A 20,561-nucleotide genomic window follows, 5' to 3' on the forward strand; every position below is an offset into this window, starting at 1 on the left:
CAAACCAAGAACTTCTTTTCTGCCCTGCTGCACCTCTGGGAAGTTTATAGAGGCTCTCCACAGAAGGTGGAGGGCAGAGGGGTGGGGAGAGAGAACAGGAACAGCAGGAACCAACGGGGCGATGCCGCAGCTGGCGTCCTCTGTGATCCCAACCGACAGCTGAAGCATTCCACATGGAAACTCCCTTATGTCATCTCAGTAACGTGGGAAATGTGGAGCACATACATTTCTGACGGGTGAATCCATCTCATTAAAAGCCAGCCTCTATCCCCTCCTCCCGGCATCCTTGGCACAAGCGGCTTGAGGGGGATTATGGCACATGGGCAATGGGAAGGCTGCAGAGAGGCACCCTAGCAAACCACAGCGGGTGGCACTATCTGCTGCGCAAGCGCCAAGTGTGCAAGGTTGGCGGCGGCATCATCACCATGCAGGGCATGCCAACAAGGGTTCACAGCAGGCAGGGCTAGGCGATATCAGGCTTTCAACATTGTGACATATCACCAGGTGTACATTGCAATTTAGTGATATATCATGATGTTGAAAAGGAAGGAGCACCGGCCCTGCAAGGCACTGGGGTGAAGCCGCCCCTGCCCCTGCCAGTGCCCAGCACAGGGAGGAAGGAGGCAGCCTGCCCATTTGGCCGGAGAAGGGAGTTAAGGTGCCAGCCCCACCCACAATATATAGCCGGGTCAAAACGCCATCACAATCTGTCTGGGATGATGTATCAATACATCACCCAGGCCTAATGGCAGGAATACCCCAGAGGACATCATCATCATCATCAAATTTTATTTATATCCTGTCCTCCCAGCCAAAGCCAGGCTCAGAGCGGCTAACAACAATAAAACATACTACATACTACAGTTGATTTAGGCATAGCAAAAGTCAGCTGGGTGCCCCTCTCTGCCTAAGTGGATCAAAAAAGCCAAAAAGGCCTTGCAGTTTCTGGCCCTGATGAGGCGATAATCTTCCAAGGTACTGTCTCGGGGATTCTGGCTCCATGTTCAGGCTCCAACCTGCTTGAAGAGAGGCCGGGGGGGGGGGGGGGCGGCAGGTGGGTACAGTAATCTAAAAGAGAGAGCCTCTCTGCTGCTGCTTCTCACACTACACAACCTCTCTATCAATAGGAGCTGGCAAAACACAGACATTTGCACAGATTTCCATTCAGCTATTTATTATTTGCATTCCCTGGCTACAGGCCAGCCCCCTCATTCAGCAGCCCCCTCATTCAGCCTGCCATGGATTTGCTTGCTTTGAAATGGGAAACTGTGTTGCGATGACGAGCGCAGGCATTTGTCTCACACCTCTGCAGTCTCTGTGCCCACAGTCTGAAATGTGCCTTTGCAGGCTGCAATAGTGCTTTGCCAGCTCAAACAGCTTGTTCTAAGGGGCTGAGAGCACACAAGACTTTTCCCTGCAGGTCACACAGGAAACTGCCCAACACCATGTCAGGCTGTTGGTCCATTGAGCTCAGCATGGTCTATACCCAGGGGATCAGGACCTGTGGCCCTCCAGATGTTGTTGGACTACTACTACCATCATTGCTGGCCAGGTTGGCTGAGGCTGATGGGAAATGGAGTCCAACAACATCTGAAGAGCCGCAAGTTCCCTTCCCCTGGTTGACACTGACTGACAGCGACTCTTCAGACTGCCAGTATTTTGCAGGAGGGATTCAATAACACACTGGAAATTTGGGTTTGTGCAATTAAAGTGGATTAAAGTGATCTGACGCAACAAATTCATTTTTTAAAATAAAAAAATGACTTTTTAAACTAAAAAATTGCGGGACAAATGGTCGATGGGAAGATGTATAACCTCCACACAAGCAGGTCAAAAGGGATGCCCATACTTTTATAATCTCCACCAAAACAAATCAGAGTGAATGGTCAGTTTAGAGGAGACACTGTGTAACCTCTTCATACAGGAGCATTTTCAAGCCCTAGTTGTAGGTGCCGGAGGCTGAACCTAATACCTTCTGTGTGCAAAGTGTGTGCTCTACTCACTGACCTAGTAACCGGCAAGGCCGCAACCCACACTCAGATCTAGATGGAGCCCCTTTTGCACAATCTGTGAATTCCAGGGAAGCAGAAATAGGGTGACAAATATCCCTTGGAGTTCAGACACACCCAGAGGTACCTTTGGCTTTCATAAGCAACATTTGCTAGATAGGACTGAAAATGCTCTAACAGAAAGAGGAAGGTTGCCCAAACCTTCAAGGTCTGAATCTAGTTTTCCACATCTGCGGGTAGCTGTTCTACCTCTGAGTTTGGTATTTGCACATTTCTCCTTGTGTCCATGCGGCCGGGGCAAAACTTGCTATGTGGAGGTGCAAGGGGAAGTTGCTGCTTCCAGGTTACTAAACTCCAAAGCTTGCTGTGAAGCATCTGGGGACTCCAGGGAAGAGATTGCCACGGCTGAAAGACGGGCTTGATGGCCAAGCAGAATCACACCCCAGGCACCCCTCAGCCGTTCAGGCGCAGCGAGGCACACAGAGCCATCTATGAGGAGCAGGAGCAAGAGCAAGGCAAAGGCTATTAACCATTCACACTTGAAAGTCAATAACACTCCAAGGACCACAGGCAGGAAAGAGCAGAAGCAGGTTTGGCCTGCTGTGGAATTATACAAGCCGGAGAAGAACATAGAGAGGGCACAGTGTTCGAAGCGTTAATAAAATCCGGAAGATTTAACCAAGCGTGGAGGATCCATTAAATCCAGCCAGACCTGTTGAAAAATGGCAGTTTACTTAAAACGCCTCTCTTTTATCAATTTTGTGTTGCTTGTAGCCATTTTTGCACAAGTACAGCATACAGCAGGAGGCTTTCATGCCCTTTTAATTGCAGCCAGACGTTCAAAGGAACAGCAGAGGGTCTGCCCTTCCTATTCTGAAAAAAACCTGTTGTGTTATACATTTTCAAGTCTCTTTGTAAATCAATGGATTATCATTAATGGAAGAGCACAAATGACTTGTCTGGGCAGAGATTCTTCCCTAAACCAAGATGGCTGCTACAGGAATGAGATGGTTGGAGGAGCTGGTGTTTGTGAGTGACTGGAGGACAGAAGGAAAAACAAGCTAGGAGTGTGTGTCTATGCAGGTCATCCGTGTGTTGTGGCTGAAAGAGAGGAAAGCCTCCTAGGATGACCAGACACAGGACATAAAGCCTGAGCTTCTGCAACAGGCATGTAAAGAGCCAAACTGTGAAAAGATGGCGGGGGAGAGAAACTGCAGTCCTGACTCCATCATGGATAGGACGCAGCCTTTTCCTGAAATCTGGTTGCTGTGCAATTCCCAAGATCCTGTAGAGATCACAGCAATTATTTTTGGCTTGTTGAAATATGGCTTGTGGTACTGCCCCTTGCTCAAGCAGAGTGTATGGGAGCAGAAACAATTCCACATGGACAACCTTGTTGCATTTTTAGAATACCCTAATACCAACAAAGCAGAAGGAAGGAGAGATACCCCAAGTTCTTGCCTTCCTCTAGTAAATCTTCTTACTCTGGAGGGGCCAAAGCAATGGCAGAAGTTGAACCTAACACTACCTTTCCCCCTGCTGAAACCACAGGATGGGCCTATCACTCCTGCCAGCCCTGCCTTTATTAAAGCTCCAGAGCAGGGAACTAAGGAAAGGAATCATGGAGGATGAGGAAAGATAGTGGAGCCAAAGGGAAAGGGAGAGTGAGTGAGCAAGCATCTCCCAAGCCATTGTGTTCAAGGCTTCCATAAGCCACACAGGAAAATATGAACAGGAAGGAAACACTCTGGAGGGAGGCTCTGTCCTGCAATTGCATAGATTTCCCCCACCCTGCTGGGCTCTCTGCAGAGTTACAGCATCACACCCCAAAGAACTACTCTGACTCCTGACTCCAGGCCTCTATGGAAAAGCGTGTTGGCCGGGCCTATAACAAGAGGAGAATTGCTGAAAAATTGAGCAGCTGCCACATGGCCGCTCCAGCTCCACTGCCCCCATCCGCTACACATGAAGATCTGTGTCCAGGCCGCAGCAATGCAGCAGCAGCAGCTGGCGCTGAGCGGCGAGGGAACCCTTTTGGAAAGAGGATCAAAGCAGCACCCTCATGGCGGAGTTTGGTGATGCGAGGCTCTGCCGGGCCTGGTAAGAAGCCCCAACTTCTCCTGGCTAAAAGGGACACCCCCTGGCACAACTCTTCTGACTGCCCAGAACTAAGACAGCCAATTTCCACAACAGACCATGCAAAATGCCAAAAAATAAAAGGTGGAAAATTCCACAGCCCATATTTTGAAGCAGCCTTCCTCTGCCAGTATGACAGAGCAAGCATCAAAGAGGCACTTGCAGCAAACGCCATCCCAAAACTCCTGCTTATCTCTGCTCTCAGAGAGATCAAGAGACGCCATGGAGCATGACTGAGCTCTTATGGCCAAGGACTCCCACAGAGCCCAGCGGTGAGCCCTGGGTGTGTGTGCATGTGTGTGAAATGGGCTTGCGCACCATTCCCCTAAGGCTCAGGATTGACAGATATAGCAGAGAATCAGCGGGCAAGGACTGCTGTATCTCAAGAAAGCCACTATTTAAACTGCTTCCAAGGGGTCTACAGGGAACACCTTTAATGTACCATGTAGATGGCATCTGACCCTGTGCAAACAAATATAAACATGAGCTTGAGGCATTGACTATTTGAAAATTAAATTCACATGGAAGAACGAGTTTGAACTTGTTTTCTGTTGCTTCAGGGAGCAGCTTCGGAATCAACGGGTTCAAAGAACAAGAAAAAGGACCTCCAGTAAACTTAAGCCGACGGCACAAGCTTTTTCTGCAGTGGAACAGACCTACCTTGGAAGGTGGTTGCAGCCTCTCCTTCATTACAGACCTCTTGGCAAAGGCTGGACGGGCACCTATTAAGGGCGACAGATTTTCTGTACCAGCAAGGGGGTCAGATTCGCTGACCTTTGAGTGGCACAACACAAAGACAGTGACACTTAAGTCACTTTGTAATAAGCACAGTTTGCCCCAAGTGTTTACAGTATTAAACACTGCAGAGGTTTTAGACTGCAATTCCCATCAGCCCCAGCTAGCAAGGCCATGCTAAGGGAAGAATACACAGCAGGGATGTCTGGGGCTGATGGGAGTTGTAGCCCAAAGCCTCTGGAGGGCACCAGGTTAGGGAAGGCTGAGCTGGACCAAAGCTCCAAAGACCCACAGCGAAAGGAAGATCTCTGCCCTCACTCTGTGGAGGAGGCATCATGTTCCATTCCCTGCCTCTCTCTGGCTGCTTTCCCCAGCTTGCTTCAAGGCACCAGGAGTTTTGTTTTTGTTTTTTCAACTCGGTTTAAAAGGAGGTTAATCAGCAGCGGATTCTGCCAGCATCTTCCTCAGAGATGCATGTTTTGCTTTCAGGCTGACAGCTGTGGCCTAATTTCTGAGGCAGTTCAAGCTCCTTATTTCTAACCATTCAATTTCTTCATTAGAAACGCAATAGATGAAGACGCTTCAGGAGGGCTAACAAGAGCAAATGCTCACAGGCTTATCCAATTTTGAGGAATATGCAGTGATAAGGCTGCACCTTCCTTTTACACAGCATGAGAAAGGTGAATAAATGTTATTAAGGATTTCCACAGTGGGAGGAGGAGTGTTGAAGGCAGATGGCACCTTCAGATACCTTCACTGCATTCAGAAATGCATAGGGAATCGGGTGAATAGTTTACATACAAATGATTACTGACTTAATGGCAGCCAATTAGCATCTTCTGCTACAGAGAACCTTCAGATGTAACAGCAGACCATGGTTTCCTGATACTACATTAGCTAGACATCGCAAGTCTTAGGCTTCTGTATTCCTACTTCTCAATTGTGCCTGCAAGGAGGCCGGAAGCTTCCGCTTTCAATTTTAGAACAGCTACACTTCTCGAGGACATTGAAACTCAAGGAAGTGTGGTTTGTTTAAAAGTATAGTTACTGAGAATACTCGCTCCTGTCACGGTCCTTCTATTAATCCCCATGCTGAAATGGTGGGTGTCCTTTGTCTAGTTGGACCTGGACATCATGGGGGCAAAACAAACTGATAACTAAGCTACCCAAGTGAATAACCTAAGCAGGGTTTTCAAAAACAGAGTGTCCAACCCCTTCTTCCCAGGTGTGGGACTAACAGACCGGAGGAAAGAGCGAGGAGTGCTAAGATCACAGCCGGCTGTAATGAACTGAATGCATCCTCCAGTCACAAGACTCCACTTGGCAGGAAGAAGGCAAACCCACAAGAAGCCCAGGGGAAGGCAAACACAGTGGTTCCCAAATGCCACCCTCTTCCCAGAGAGGCACCTGCACTCTGAAGTGGCTCCCTTCTGCACACCACTGACTGTGCAGCCTCCCACGCCAAGGGCATTCATTCCCCTACTGGCCAAATGCCCACTGGGCGCAGAAGCTCCGTCTTCATATTTAAGGCTGCTGATGGCACCGGAACAGCAAGGACAAAGAGGAGAAGCGTTTTGCTTTGCTTCGGGTCTTCTTTCTCAGGGACACGTGGCTACCCTGAAAGCAAGACGTGTCCCTCTTCCTAGGGTTCTCCAGCAGGGTCTGGTTTAACCTAATCAGCTGCTGCTATGAGGAAAGGGAAGGGGCCGTGTCTCTGCGGGGAAATGAAGGAGGTTGGGAAATTATTCTCCTTTCCCCCATTTTTCTGCCCTGGAAAAATTCTGAACATTTTCAATCCAGGCCAAAGAGAGCTTGCCTATCTCTAGCAAGAAGCTACCAAATCGAAACAGACTGGCTTCGGTTTTACAAGTTGCTCCAACGCCCAAGAAACCCCTCGGAAAAGCTAATCACCCCCCCATGCAAAGGTTTTTTAAAAAGCAAAAATCACTCCCTGTCATTCTGGTTCTTCTGAAAGCAGAGTTGCTACCTGCCCCATACTGCAGATATACGCCACTTCTGCATCTACATCTAGACTTGGGGGGGGGGGGGCTTCCACATCACAAGCACTGGCATGCTCACTTTGACCACCTACCTAACTAGGCAGCCTGCCTCCCACTTTCAGAATCTGAAGCCATTAGGCTGCAGATGTGAAGCTTAATGTCAATCAATTACTAAAAATGAGCACTGAGACCAAGCACGGATGATCCCTGCGTATTTCAAAAGCATCCTCTTAGTTATTGGGGATGCTAATAGCGCCAAAGGAGCCATTACCATCTCTGAAATGAATGGTCTTTGGCCAATATGCCTTCTCCCCACAGAATGGACCAGCTGTTTCCCAAGTAGTTATGCTTAGCCACATGTCAGCAATGAGGGGTCCTATCCAGCGCAGATAGACCAATTAAGATTTAATTGCAGCAATGGCTACTTAGAGATTGCTTAACTAGTCAATTATTACCTTGAGATAATCTCAACACTGCCAAGAATGCTTTCTACCTTACAAACATCATGCACAATTGGGGGAAGGAAAGAGGGAGAGGAAGTCGCTTTGTGCACAGGGCCACCTCCACCACTTTGCAAAGCTCTTGGAAAGTACATTGCCTTGTGATGAATGGAAAAGGAGATCCGTGAATTAATACATCAATGAGTAAAATAAATTGGACATTTGCCCAACCAAAGGGTCTCCCACACAGACGCAAGATGCCTCAACATATTGATGGAGTGTGGTATCATACATTAGCTTAATTTTGTAAATAATCCTATTGCTGTATTGAATGAATCTATTGAACAAATCAATCTATTAACTTTATAAAAAAAGCCTGGGCTTGCAGTTTTAGGCAGTTTGCTCAGATGCATTGAGAGCTGGAGGGAGCCTTGTGGAGTTCCTGGAAGCTCAGTCCACACACACACACACACACACACACACACACACACACCAATCCCCACTACAGCTTGATGCAGGAAAGCCAGAGATCTGGAGCACCTCGGGTAGACAGATGGCTGTCCAGTCCCTGCTTGCTTGAAGGCAGCCAGCACAGGAGAACCCCCCACTTCCCTTCAGCTAAATCAGCTCCACTGTCAAACTGCTCTCGTCATCAAATATTTTGGTTCATGTTTAACAGAAACCTACCCTTCAAAAGGAGAAAGATTAGGGCACCACAGGCATACAGATACATGTGGCATCGTACACAGGAAGCTGCCTGATACTGAATCAGGCCCTCAGTCCATCTAGCTCAGTACTGTATGCTCTGACTGGCAGAACCTCTCCAGGGTTTCAGGCAAGGAGCCTTTCCTAGCCCTATTTGGAGATGCCGTTGGGGATTGAACAAGGGACCTTCTGCAGGCAAAGCAGATACCCTGCCACTGAGCTACAACCCTGCCCCATTAGCAGCACTGAGATGCACCCATGTTGTGCTCTGGCTCCCCTTGCCCTGTGGCCTTCTCTGATCATTGCAAGAGGGACTTTAATACTGCGGTTTCCATTCCACTGGTTTATAACCCAACAAGCCACCTTCTCCTCTCCCATCCTCTGAGAAACCCACTGCCAAAGTGATTGCACGCCACATTGATCAAAACAGAAAAATCCAGTCCTCCTATATCTAAAAACAATGCAAGACCCAAAGACTTCCAGCTTCTAAGAACAGGGGGAGCCCAGCGTGACCTCCTGCAATCCTCAGGATGAGCATTCCCTGGCCATGTGAACGGGGAAGAGAATGTCAACAGGCTGCTGCTGCTGCTGGGATTCTGAAAGCCATGGATAGTGGCTGTTTGAGGCTGACACATACTGCTTTGCAAAATGTTAGTAGCTTTCTAAGACTCAGTGGTATTTCAAAAATTGGAATCTCAAGAAATCTGAAAAAACCTGACTGGGGTGAATTGCAGAGGTAGGTTGTCTTGAAAGCACCTGGCATAGGATCCGGTGCAAGTTATCAGCTTTATTGTTATTTTTAAGTAAAATAAAAGGTATCCAACTGCTGTGCAGGGGCCAAAATTCAGCTATATCTCAGAAGCCAATAGAGCGGAAAACATTTGCAGGGGGGGGGGACAACATGTGGCCCCCCTGCAGTTCCCTGGTCCTCTGCACTGTCTACGCTGAGTTGGTGCCTTCCTCTCTACCTGTCTATCATGCGCTCAACTCCTCCCTCTTTCTTAGTCTTTGTAAAAGCAGGCACATTTGTGGCACCTGTTCAACTCAATGAAAAACATTTGTTTGCAGAGAGAATCTTAACTCTGATTTCCAAAACTTCCAACTAGCTTGACATACCCACAGAGCACAGCTACGGATAACACAAGAGGCCCATTTCCACCTGGGCAAGTGAAGCCAACTCTTCCACATTCAGCTGAGGACTGCAGTAAACTACTACTTCAAGCGCAGAATGAACACTGTGGCACCAGCTGGTCTTTTCCAAAAAGTGCAGGCTGTACCCTAGAATTCAGCGACAAGCTTAGAATGGCAAAGTAATCAAATGACAAAAGGCTCTGGCCTGCTTCTTGCTGCCCCCTCAGATGAGAACCAGGACTATGCCCACAAGAGCCTCACGCAAGATGCACTCAAGTCTCCTGAACAGCAAAACAGAATGATGCAACCAGAGGTGCTTCTTTCTTTATCCAGCAAAACAGCAAGAGGAAGTACAAGTGATTGTTACAAAGCTTCGCACTGGCAGCTAGGTAGAACATGTTATGAAGAAGGCCCCTTAGGATCTAAGCAGAGATCGCTGCCACTTCCACTGGATGGTTGGTGTCTTATCTTCTAGAGCAGCGGTTCCCAAATTTCTTGTTTCATTTATTTTTGTTTATTATATTCATATACTGCTCTTCACCCAAAGATCTCAGGGCATTTCACCGGATAAAAATACACTGACCCCTTGGTTCCATAAACTCATCCCCAGTGCCCCCTTCCCTATGCTATGAAAAGCACTATTCAGAACAGTGGGTTGCATGACCCACTAAGGAGAATAATAACATAATAAAATTCAAACAGGTAACAATTAATTTCATGTTTATTCAAAATCCAATTAAAACTGTTCAATTTAATTAATTCAACAAAGCTGGTGAACTTGATCCAGTGATACCAGCTTTTCAAAGTCTGATAATCATTTGCACCTCCAGCACTCTCCTGTCACCACGCCTCCTTGCCTCTTAAAGGTTCCCTTAGTAAGCTCAGTACTGCCCACTTTGGGAACCACTGACATAGAGCATTATTCCTGCATCGGGGTATCACTGTAGAGTGAGTTGTGGCGATTGATTTCATCATTTTGACACACCCGAGTCTTCCTCTCTGAGGAAACTCAAGGGAAGGGATGTCAAGGCAAGCCCCAGCAGCACAGCCAGAATAGCGAGAGGGAGGCATTGTGAAGCCAACGAAAATATTGGCCAATGGCTCCCAATCTTAACAATTTGGACGTGTCGAAGACAACAACAGCAGCGAACAAGAACAGTCATTCATGTTCAGGACATGCCAACCAAAAAACAAGGGCAACCTTTACAAAAGGGCGGGTTCTTTGTGCCTCTCGCCACAGAGCAATTAAAAATGAATCGAAGTTCTAGCTACAGCAAAGTAACGCTCCGATTGCCACCAACCTTGCAAGCCAAATGGTCAACGGCCACAGAGTGGACTGTCGTGTATCCTAATGACTCTTATGTAAGTGGAGTTATGAGAGTTTGTGTCCTACTCAAAACCAAAATGTGGAAGGAAGGAGGGAGGGGAGGACGGCTTGAAAGGTTTGCTGGCCTGACCTAGAAATGAACCTGGACTCGCTGATCAGATGCTTCATGGGCTACTGATGCATTTGGGGTATGCATTTGGCGGCCAAACCCCAGAATTTGCCTGAGGGCCTTTAGGAAAGAAGCCTGTCAGGAAGATCCTGTGGCTCTTAATATTTTGGAAAAGTTGCCCTTTCACCCACGTCCTTCACTCAGCCCTGCATCTGCCAAACCATTTGAGAGACAGAGGAAAACAGAGGCACTCCCTCCTTCTCTTCACCCATCTGCCTTTCTTCCCTCCCTCCCAATAGCCAAAATGTGGTTTATAAGCTCCCAGGAGCAATCGCTTCTCTTTTGGGCATGACTTGGAAAAGAGCTGCAGACATGGATAAAAATAGACATAAATAATAAAATATAATTTGTTCTCAAGGTGATCCACTCTTGCAGTATGAGAGTGCCACAGTTTAGGAATTATATTGACAAGCTTGAACACACGCAGAGGAGGGCGACCAAGATTATCAAGGGTCTGGGAAACCAAGCCTTATGAGGAACAGTTGAGGGAGCTGAGTATATTTAGCCTGGAGAAGAGAATACTGAGAGGTGACACGATAGCCATCTTCTAATATCTGAAGGGCTGCCACAAGATGGAAGATGGAGCAAGATGGTTTTCTGCTGCTCCAGAGGGAGAGGACATGAGCCAATGGATTCAAATTACAAGAAAGGAGATTCCAACTAAACATTGGGAAGAACTTTCTGACAGTGAAGAGCTGTTCGACAGTAGAATGGACTCTCCTTCATTGGAGGTTTTTAAACATGTGGCTGGGTGGCCATCTGTCAGGGATTCTTTAGCTCTGATTCCTGCATTGCAGGGGATTGGACTGGATGGGATCCCTTCCAATTCTACTATTCTGATTCTGTGCGTGGGTTTGTAGACACACTGCTCCCCCTTTGGCATCATCTGGCTTCCCACAAGCCCATGGCCAGAGTGAGGCCTGCCGGCACAGCTGCCCTTGCATCTTCTGACCCACAATTGGAGAGATTTAAGAAGTGTTCTCTCTGCTTGACACACACAGAGGCACATCCTAATGATGCCAAAGTCTGTAGGCTCTCGGTCTGAACAGAATCCTTTCGTTTCTCATTCAGGAATGCATCCTCAAAATCTAGGGTAGCCAAAAGCAGGCCTGGCTCTGTGACACACAGGAAACCCAAGGCTTGAAACCTGTGGCTGCTGCCTCCCCTCACATGGGCTGCTGCATGCAGTTCACTTGGACTAAAAGGCATTCATGAACAACAGTTGGCCTCTCATGAGCTGCTCCTTTCCATAAAGCAAATGAGCTGGCGGCAGCCGAGTGCGCGCGGGAGGGGGGGAGACACTCTGATGAAAGAGGGCGACTGGCCAGCCTAGTTTTGCCCCAGCTGAGCAGAGCATTGTCCCAGGCAAGCCTGCAGCCCACCACAGAAGTAGAGCTCACAGCTGCTTGGCCTCCATTGTATCTCCGTTTATCAAAGAGCCAGAGGCTCTGCTCTCCCCTCCCCTGACTTTGGTGAGGAAAAGCTGAACAAACATGGAGAAAGTGGAGAGAGAAAAGTTTCTCTCCTGCTCTTCTAGACACTAGAACTCATGGACGTCCAATTTAGCTGAACGTTGAAAGACTCAGGACAGACAAAATAAAGTGCTTCTTCATGCACCGCATAATTAAACTATGGAACTCGTTCCCACAGGAGGAAGTGGTGGCCACCAACTTCAATGGCTTTAAAAGAGAATTAGACAAATTCTTGGAGGAGAGGGCTATCAATGGCTAGTAGCCATGATGGCTCTGCTCTGCCTCTGCAATTGCGAGGAAGCAATGCTTCTGAATACCAGCTGCTGGGCTCTGCAGAAGGGGAGCTTGATCTTGAGGTCGGATCCTTCTTGCAGGTTTCCCACAGGCAGCTAGATGACCACTGTGAGATCAGGATGCTGGATTAGATGGGCCATTGGCTTGATCCAGTGGGCTATTTTTATGTTCACATGTTAAGTTCAAAGGAATAATAATAATATAATGATTTATTATTTATATGCCGCCCCTCTGACTGGGTTGCCTCAGCCACTCTGGGCAGTTTCCAACAAATTAAAACATCCAACACAGTAAAACAGCAAACATTAAAAGCTTCCCTATACAGGGCTGCCTTCAGATGTCTTCTAAAAGTCAGGTAGTTGCTTATTTCCTTGACATCTGACGGGAGGGTGTTCCACAGGGCAGGTGCCACTACCGACAGCCCATAGACAGCCTGTCTCCTGACCTCACACCAACAGAAGGGTCATGAGGGAGCTGAGAGGAAGGTACCACTGGTTATAGGAAGAGAACTAAGACCCACCCAGCCCAGCACTTGAGGCAGGCACCAAACCTGTACACAGGAACACAGAGATAGCAGAAAGGCATTTGGAAACACAGAGGTGGCAACTCAAGGCAGGATGTGGCCTCACCTGATGATGAAAGCTCCCCGCAACTCCAGGAGCTTCCGCTCACTGCTGAATCTCTTGAGCAAGTTTATCATGAACTTATAGAAGTAGGAGTTCATGGTGGGCGTCGAGGGAGAGCACTCCATGCCTTTGGTACCTGGAAGAAGGAGGAGAGAGGAAGTTAACTCTGTTTAAGGAAGAAGCACCTGTAGAAGTACAGGTGGGTTTCTAAGCTCTACTTGTCACCCGTGATCACAGCAGGCAATCCTAGCTCTGATTTGAAGTGGCAGCTTTACTCTCTCCAGCTACATGAAGTTGCCTTATACCAAGCAGCTCCTGTTGTCCACAATGACTGGCGGCAGTTCTCCAGACTTTCAAGCATGGATCTCCCAACCCTACATGGAGATGCCATGGGGGATTGAACCTGGGACCTCCTGCATGCAAGGTAGATGCTCTGCCACTGAGCTACTGTGGACCTTCCCCTGCAATACATAGTGAAGGCACACTACCATTTGTTTTAGCCTGCCCTTTGTTTTACAGTCATAAAAGAGATCAGGAACTCTGGTCCTCCTCTGAGTCACAGGGAGAGAAAAGGTGTGGAGATGCCTCTGAAAAGAAAAGGCATAAAAATGCATTTCCTATATGTAGACATTGGCACAAACCTGGCACAGCAATAGAAAACCAAAGCTGGAAGCTGACAGATAAAGGTGAAAACTTGATTATTAGGCAGTCATTCCAAAGAGCAGTTAAAGTAACCCGGCTAAGAACAGATATAGAGCAGGCTAGGTTATGGAAAAATGGAAATTGAAACATCCTATGGAAATGAAGCATCTCAGGAGAGATGCTCTATGAACCCACAAGACTACCTTGCACAACAGGACTCTCAATATGTCCAAGAAACAGCCTTTGCCAACTTGATGCCCTCCAGATGTTTCAGACTACAACTTCCATCAGCCCCAGCCAGCATAGATAAACTGTGATTCAAGTCGGTCACCAGGCCATGGAGAACAAAGGCGAAAGACAACCCCAAAGCCAAACTTCTTTTGAAGGGGAAAGGTGTGTCCTCTTGCTAGAAAGGGTGGTGGTCATGGTAGGCACTGGCAATAAAGATCAACCTTAATACTTGTTTAAACCTTCAATCAAACAACATAATGTTAAAAAGGTGCAGGATGAGCAGGCAAATATCATTCTCAAAGCCTCTCCTCAAACTTAGGGAATAACTCTTTGGATGTAGGAAACAAAACATGTACTTCTTTCTTTCTTTCTTTCTTTCTTTCTTTCTTTCTTTCTTTCTTTCTTTCTTTCTCTTTCTCTCTCTCTCTCTCTCTCTCTTTCTCTCCCCCTCCCTCCCTCCCTTCTTCACGAGCACCCAGTTCCTTTGTTTTTGTAAGGTTTTGGAGAGTCTGGAGGCACTTAAGTGCCCAAGCCACTTGTTTCTTGACTCTTGCAAAGGCTTACTATCCTGTCGAAATATATGGAGAACAACAGAAAGACAAGGGGTGGGTGGGAACTGATACTCAAGGCTGAACAGGGCCTTCTTCAAAGGAAGTTATCTGCAAGGGTCAGACCTGATATAATCGGGCAGAATGTCCAGGTCACAGGAAAAGCTTCAAGGATTGCACCCTAACATAGGTCTCTTTTTCCCCTTATACAAATCAGATGCTGATCGTGCCTTTTCAAGAGGAAAAAAAGTTGCAGGTCAGACAGTTCCAGGGATCGGCTGTTGATTTCCTCTTGAAAAGGGAAGTCAATGCAGTCTTCAGTCAGCACTCCTGGGCTCCACATTCATGAACGACAAGGAAAGAAGATGTGCACCACTGCAGAACGGACCAGAAAAGCCACTCTGACTGCCTCTCTCCCTGCCCGCCAGGCAGCTTGTAAAATCACAGACGTCTCATTTGGGGTCAGGAGTTGGCAAATATTGCTGCACAATGCACAACACAAGCAGGAAACAGGCTGCAGCTTCACTATTTCAATCTGCTGCTGGTTCAGCAGCAAAATTTGTTAAATTTGGATACACTATACAAGCGGTGGTCAGTGTGAGGCATGCAGAGAGGAGACCCACTTCCTGCTATGAAGGTACATCCATAGCAAGACCTCAGCTTTGTATTCCTGCGCCCACCATCTCGCAGCTCCTAATCTCTGCCCAGCCAGTTTTCAATTAATCTGCACGGTTACAACATAGAAACAGTCAGGCAGCAGAGAGGCTTCCAAGAGTCCCACCCACGCCTCCCAGATCCCTTTAACTTCCCCTGTTCCAGCTTCTGCCACCGATGGGTGGCTCGCCCACGATGGCATAGCAAGTAGATACAATTAAACCCGCCTTACTATTTATAGGAGCAGAAATACTAGAAAGGCAGGAGGAGGTGTTAGGAAAACACAGTTGAACCGATTCATTCATGCTGATACTCACAAATCAGAGGCTTCACAGATACGCAACACACCAGACTGGCTGTTAGAACACATACAGAGAAGCCTAAGCCCACAAGTGTTGTGTTAGGACACCTCAGCTGCCCACAGTGAGCATAAGGGTGAGTTGCAACTGACTAGGGTTGTCTCAGGGGAATTGCTCAGGGAGAAGCTGCAGAGGTTTCCTAGAAAGCAACTATGATGGTGTTAACTCTCACTGCCAAGCTGAGCATCACATGCCTTCGCCAGTCATCATCATGTTCCCATGGCCTGCCACAGCAGACTGCACTCTAGCAGGAAGCTCAGAAAGAAGACAGCTTGAATTTCTCCTCAACTCCACCACCTGGTCAGCCATACAGCTTGAGCAAGCGGGAAAATGCTACATGTGCCTAAATTCAACTTCTCTATCACACACATCCTCACCTGGTATTAAACAAGTGCCTGAGCTCCCCCTTCCCCTTAAGGTTTCTCTTCTCTCCCTCTACTTCCTCAGAGGTGAAGTTAATGGCAAGTTTTGCCCAGCAGTCTGCAGGCTTAGCCTGTGTTCATTACTTCTGCAGAAACTGTCCTGAAGCAAGTTTTACCTCTCTGGCATCTGCAAACGCTGGGTGTTCAGGAGGATTCTGCAAAGATTCCCTAAAAGGATAAGCAGTTCAAGGAAACTGTGTGATACGCATGGGCCTACTCAGGTAGCTCACCATCAGTCAGAAACACCAGTAGTTTTGGACTAGGACTGGTGGGAGCAGTATTCCAAAACAAGCTGGTTGGGGAAGTCTCCTGCAGGCAATTTTCTTTCTTTAGACCAGCTCTACACCGTTTAACTATATGATATGCTTTTGCCCACAAAAATTCCCTACAAGCCCAGCTTTATTCCTTGCGTAAAGGCAACAGGAGGACTAGACATTCTTAACTTGCTCTCCTCTCCCGCTGTTCCATACAGATGGTCAACACCACAGAAGACTGCAATTTGGCACTGCCCTGCAGAGTCATCCCTCTTGTGGCAGGACAATTGTCTCTCAGCACTGCATTATGGTAGCTTTTTGTAAAACAGAAACAGCCCTAGCTCAACACTGTGCCCTCCACTGTCAACAGAGAAAGGTTCTGAGGAGGCCAAAAGTTCTAAATGCTAATGAGGGGCCCAGGAGATTCAGCAAGACTCCCTCCCGCTACCTTTTTTCCTCTTCCGTCACCACAACAGGAGTCTGCCAGCCCAACCATGGCAGCTTCAGTCCCCAAACTAGGTGTCATAACTGTCTGTAAAGGCCAACAGAGCATTTTGGATGTACATCAGCCCCAAATTTGCTTGCTTGCTCTTTGCTATTCAAGCTCTTTTCCAAGTTCCCCCCTGAAACGTTTCAGACTATTCCCCACCCCCCAACAGAAAACTGCTCTGAGAGCCTCTACAAACCCCTTCCTCTAGTCTAAAGCATTTTGCTCAGTATCTCTTGCTTGTGACTCTGGGGCAGAGCAAGATGGAAGAAATTCTGTGTCATTCACAGAGCAACTATTTTTCTGTCTCTTGGCTCTTCTGCAGGAATGGAGGGGGGTTGGAGGGGGGCCACTGGAAAGTTCCTGGAGTGCCTTGAGACCAATGATCTTCCAGCCCTCATCCCCCTCCCCCAGCTGTCCGCCAGGCAGATGAGGCTATGAAAGGGCTTCAGAGAGCTGCAGCTCCACCAATCCTATGCTTCTAAAAGTAGGAACCACTCAGGAGGCAGAAGCTGCCTTTTGACCACCAAGCTCCTATGAGCGGGTGCAAGAGCAGATCCCCACCCCCCCTTCTCCATCCCCAAACATGTACTAGTATTGTTGCTGCTGCCGTCGCTGCCACCAGGGAAGGCAGGCAGATTATCTTAAGTGAAACCTGATGTGCAGGAGAGACTTTCCAGCCGGTTAATACTACTACAGGATGTTTTGTATTTCAACTTGGTAAATATGATGTAAAGGAACATCACATGGGAAGATAAAAATAGAGCAGCTCAAAGAACAAAAACAGAACCGCCCCAAGACATTTGCCTCTCAATTCATCACTGAAACAGATGTTGTTAAGATGTAGGCTCCCCCTTCGCAAGGCTCATGGAGACACAAGCCAGTCTTCATTCCTTCCCTCCCCAACTACAGGGCACCTGGGTGTGTGCCTGTCCCTCCTCCCTGTCGCCACACACCCTTGACTGCCCTGCCCATTTCCAGAGGCACATGGCGGGAGAAAGACCCCTCTCCGGAGTAAGCTCTTGTTTGACTGAAACAAGGCAGAAGGGGAAAGCGTGGAGGTCACGGGGAGGGCGGTCGTGGTGGTGGAGAAGCACAAAGGGGAGGCATTCCTGCAATCCAGAAAGCCAATTTGGACCCAAAGGCTGGCTGCCCTGCCTAAGGCAGTCAGTTCTGCATATTGGGCACAAGACCTGGGATCTTCACAGGGATCCTTCGTACCTCTGCAGGGTTTTATAGCAAGAGAGGTGCACAGTGAAAAAGTGGGTGGGTGGAATGTACACACATTTAGAAACATCTCAGGTTTATTGTGTGAATCCACTGACAAGAGCTGCTCTCCCAGGCCAGAACACAAGGCAAAACAGTCGCCTACAAAATGTCAACACCTGATGGGGCAAACCAGCTTTTCCCCAGCCTGCTGCCCTCCAGATGTTTTTGGACTATAGCGCCCATCAGCCCCAGGCCAGGGAAGGGTTAATGCACACATTTCTCCGCATGGGAAAAATTGCTGATTAAGAGGGTTTGAAGGTCAACCCATGTGGTACGCGAGACTTCACCACAACCGGACGCTAGGAACTTCCCTCCAGAAATGAAATCTGAATGCCAGGCTGGAAATGGGTGGTGCCCAAGCAAGACTCCAGGAAGGCCATGTCTGGCTCTAAGCCCCGCCTCCTCCTGTCCTCTTGCTCTGTGGGTCCCTGACTCAGGCCCTGCTCTGAGTGCCTAATCCCCAAAGCCTATTTCGCAAGCCAGCTCAGATTAGCACAAGTGGCTGGCTTTGTGACATCTGCTGCCTCCCTGACCTCTCTTCCCAGAGAACACCGCTGACTTCTTTCATGGGCTGGGATACACTGGGAGGAGAATAATTCAAGGCATTTGACACTGTAAAGATCAAAATCCTTTGCTTCACCTGCCCCCCGCAAGCCCATCACAAGGGGAGGGAAAAGCAACTTGCTTCTCGATCAAGCACTCTGAGGTGAAGAATCACTGGTTGGGGGGTGGGGGGGCGTTAATTCCAGCCCACTACTAGGATCTCAGAGGTCCAGCCCACTTTAACATGTTCCATGAAGTGCTAGCCAAGCAATTCGAAGGCAGAGGGGGCAACCCACCTCGGTGGGTGGTTTTGTGTCTGACAGAGCTACAGATTCAGAGCCAGCATTTTGGCAAGGGGATTAGCTAGCACACCAGAGCAAGTCATTTACTCACAGCAGAGCTTTCTGCTTCCCCTCTGGCTGGGCCCTCACATGACAAGGCAGCTGATCTGCTGGTTCTGAGAGCCTGCCCAAGTATTTCAAGATCACAAGCCAGGCCTTCTCCTCATTAAAACAGAAGTCACGAGTCCGGAGAAGCTAATAGTTATTATCCTGGCTCCCTGCCCCCTTTAAAATTGTTGTTTCTGTCTGGGGCAGTGGGGCACAATCCACTTACTCTTACAAATTTATCCCTCACTTGAGGTTTAGATGTTCAGCCTGTTTCTGACAAGGTTGGACTCCCCCAGAAGAACCCACTGGGCGGTGGAAAGGTGGGGTACAAGGAAATATTTGAGGATCCACATGTTCATATTGGGCTACGAACAGGATACTTCCAGACCAAGAAAGCACTTATCATCTTTGCGAAGCCCTGTGAAAGCGAGGGCATGTGCCAATGAAGTCACAGAAATATTACCAAATAAAAGAAAGGGCAGCTTGAAAAAAGTTTGAAGACTTTCCTCAAGCATGAAGACAACTCAGCACACCTCGCTGCAGCTTCCTCATAGGGGAAATAAGGGAGAAGCAAAGCAGGGAGCAGATCTGCTCAGCAAGCAGAGCAAATACACCCCACCAGGAAAAGCAAACAGCAGCATTTGCATAAACAGATTCTGAGGAAAGTGTGAGGATGAAATGGCACTGGCCCTCTCTTCCACCCTGGGGAGCCAATCTGGTGGTTTGCCATTTGAGCAGGCAAACATATAATGGAAACCAGCAGGGAGGGCAAGATGGGGGCTTGCAAAGGTGCCATTTAGCACAGCATGCCTAGGAGTCTACTTGGAAGAACAGTCCAGCTTCTGATCCTCCTATCTTTGCCATCCTCCCCCAGCTCTGTCTTTGCCCAGAAAGAGTCCGGGCAGCTTGCCACATCATCTTCTTGGCCCTGAAGCCCACTGTGCAACTGGAGAAACGCCTTGTTGAATGTACAGAATTTGCTGGCGGCTTCAGGCTGGAATAATCCTCCCCCCAAAGGAAAAAAAACTCTGGCACAAGCATGTTTGTCAAAAGCTGCTGGATTTTCCCCCACATCACCAAATTCTTCTCTTCTCTCAGAAGAAAGAACTTAAGAAGTGCCGCGCAGGATCAGTCCCGCAAACCTGGCCATCTGCCTTAACGGTTATGATGGAGCTGCACCTACTTGTTTCTGGCCATGAGATGCTGGGGGGTTCGCATCTCATAAAATTCGGCAAACCTCTTTGTGCTCCTAGTCTCTAGCCAGTAGACACTTGGCAATCAGCTGCAGATATTATGGTCCTGGGCACAAAAACCAGAGCCATGTCCTTAAAAGGGCTGCACAGATATGGATGTTTTAAGTAGTAAGAAAGCTGGGAGACACAGCTTCTTGGACATCTTCTTTCCAAATTATTATGTGACATAAAAGGCTTGGACTGGAATGGAGTTAAAGGGGCCACGGCAGCCTTTAGGATGGATGCCACAACTGCAAGGCTATTTTTAGATAATCTACAGGGGAGGGAAGAGAAAGCCATCCACTTGATCTAAAGCACAGCTCTGCAGCCGCCTAGCCAGCTCCTCCCCCCACCCGTCTCCCGCACAGACAGAGGATCAATAGCACACTCGAGGCCCTGCGCATTTGCTCCCAGCTGTGCTCAGCGCAAGCCAACAGTGGGACAAGCAGCATGAGCTCATCGTGCTTCCTAGCCAGGGCATTACAGG

At 48.2% G+C, this 20,561-nt stretch overlaps 1 protein-coding gene across 1 annotated transcript in view; it reads right to left on the reverse strand.

Annotated features, from left to right (window-relative positions):
• VAC14 (VAC14 component of PIKFYVE complex) overlaps positions 1 to 20,561 on the reverse strand; it is a 70,591-nt gene that overhangs the window by 21,589 nt on the left and 28,441 nt on the right. The window contains exon 14 of the mRNA XM_081921112.1: positions 13,048 to 13,180. Within this exon, the coding sequence (XP_081777238.1) occupies positions 13,048 to 13,180 (133 nt within the window). The remainder of the gene's footprint in view (positions 1 to 13,047; positions 13,181 to 20,561) is intronic.

This window comes from Podarcis melisellensis (assembly GCF_964234715.1).
Source record: "Podarcis melisellensis genome assembly, chromosome: 8".
Lineage (NCBI taxonomy): Eukaryota > Metazoa > Chordata > Lepidosauria > Squamata > Lacertidae > Podarcis > Podarcis melisellensis.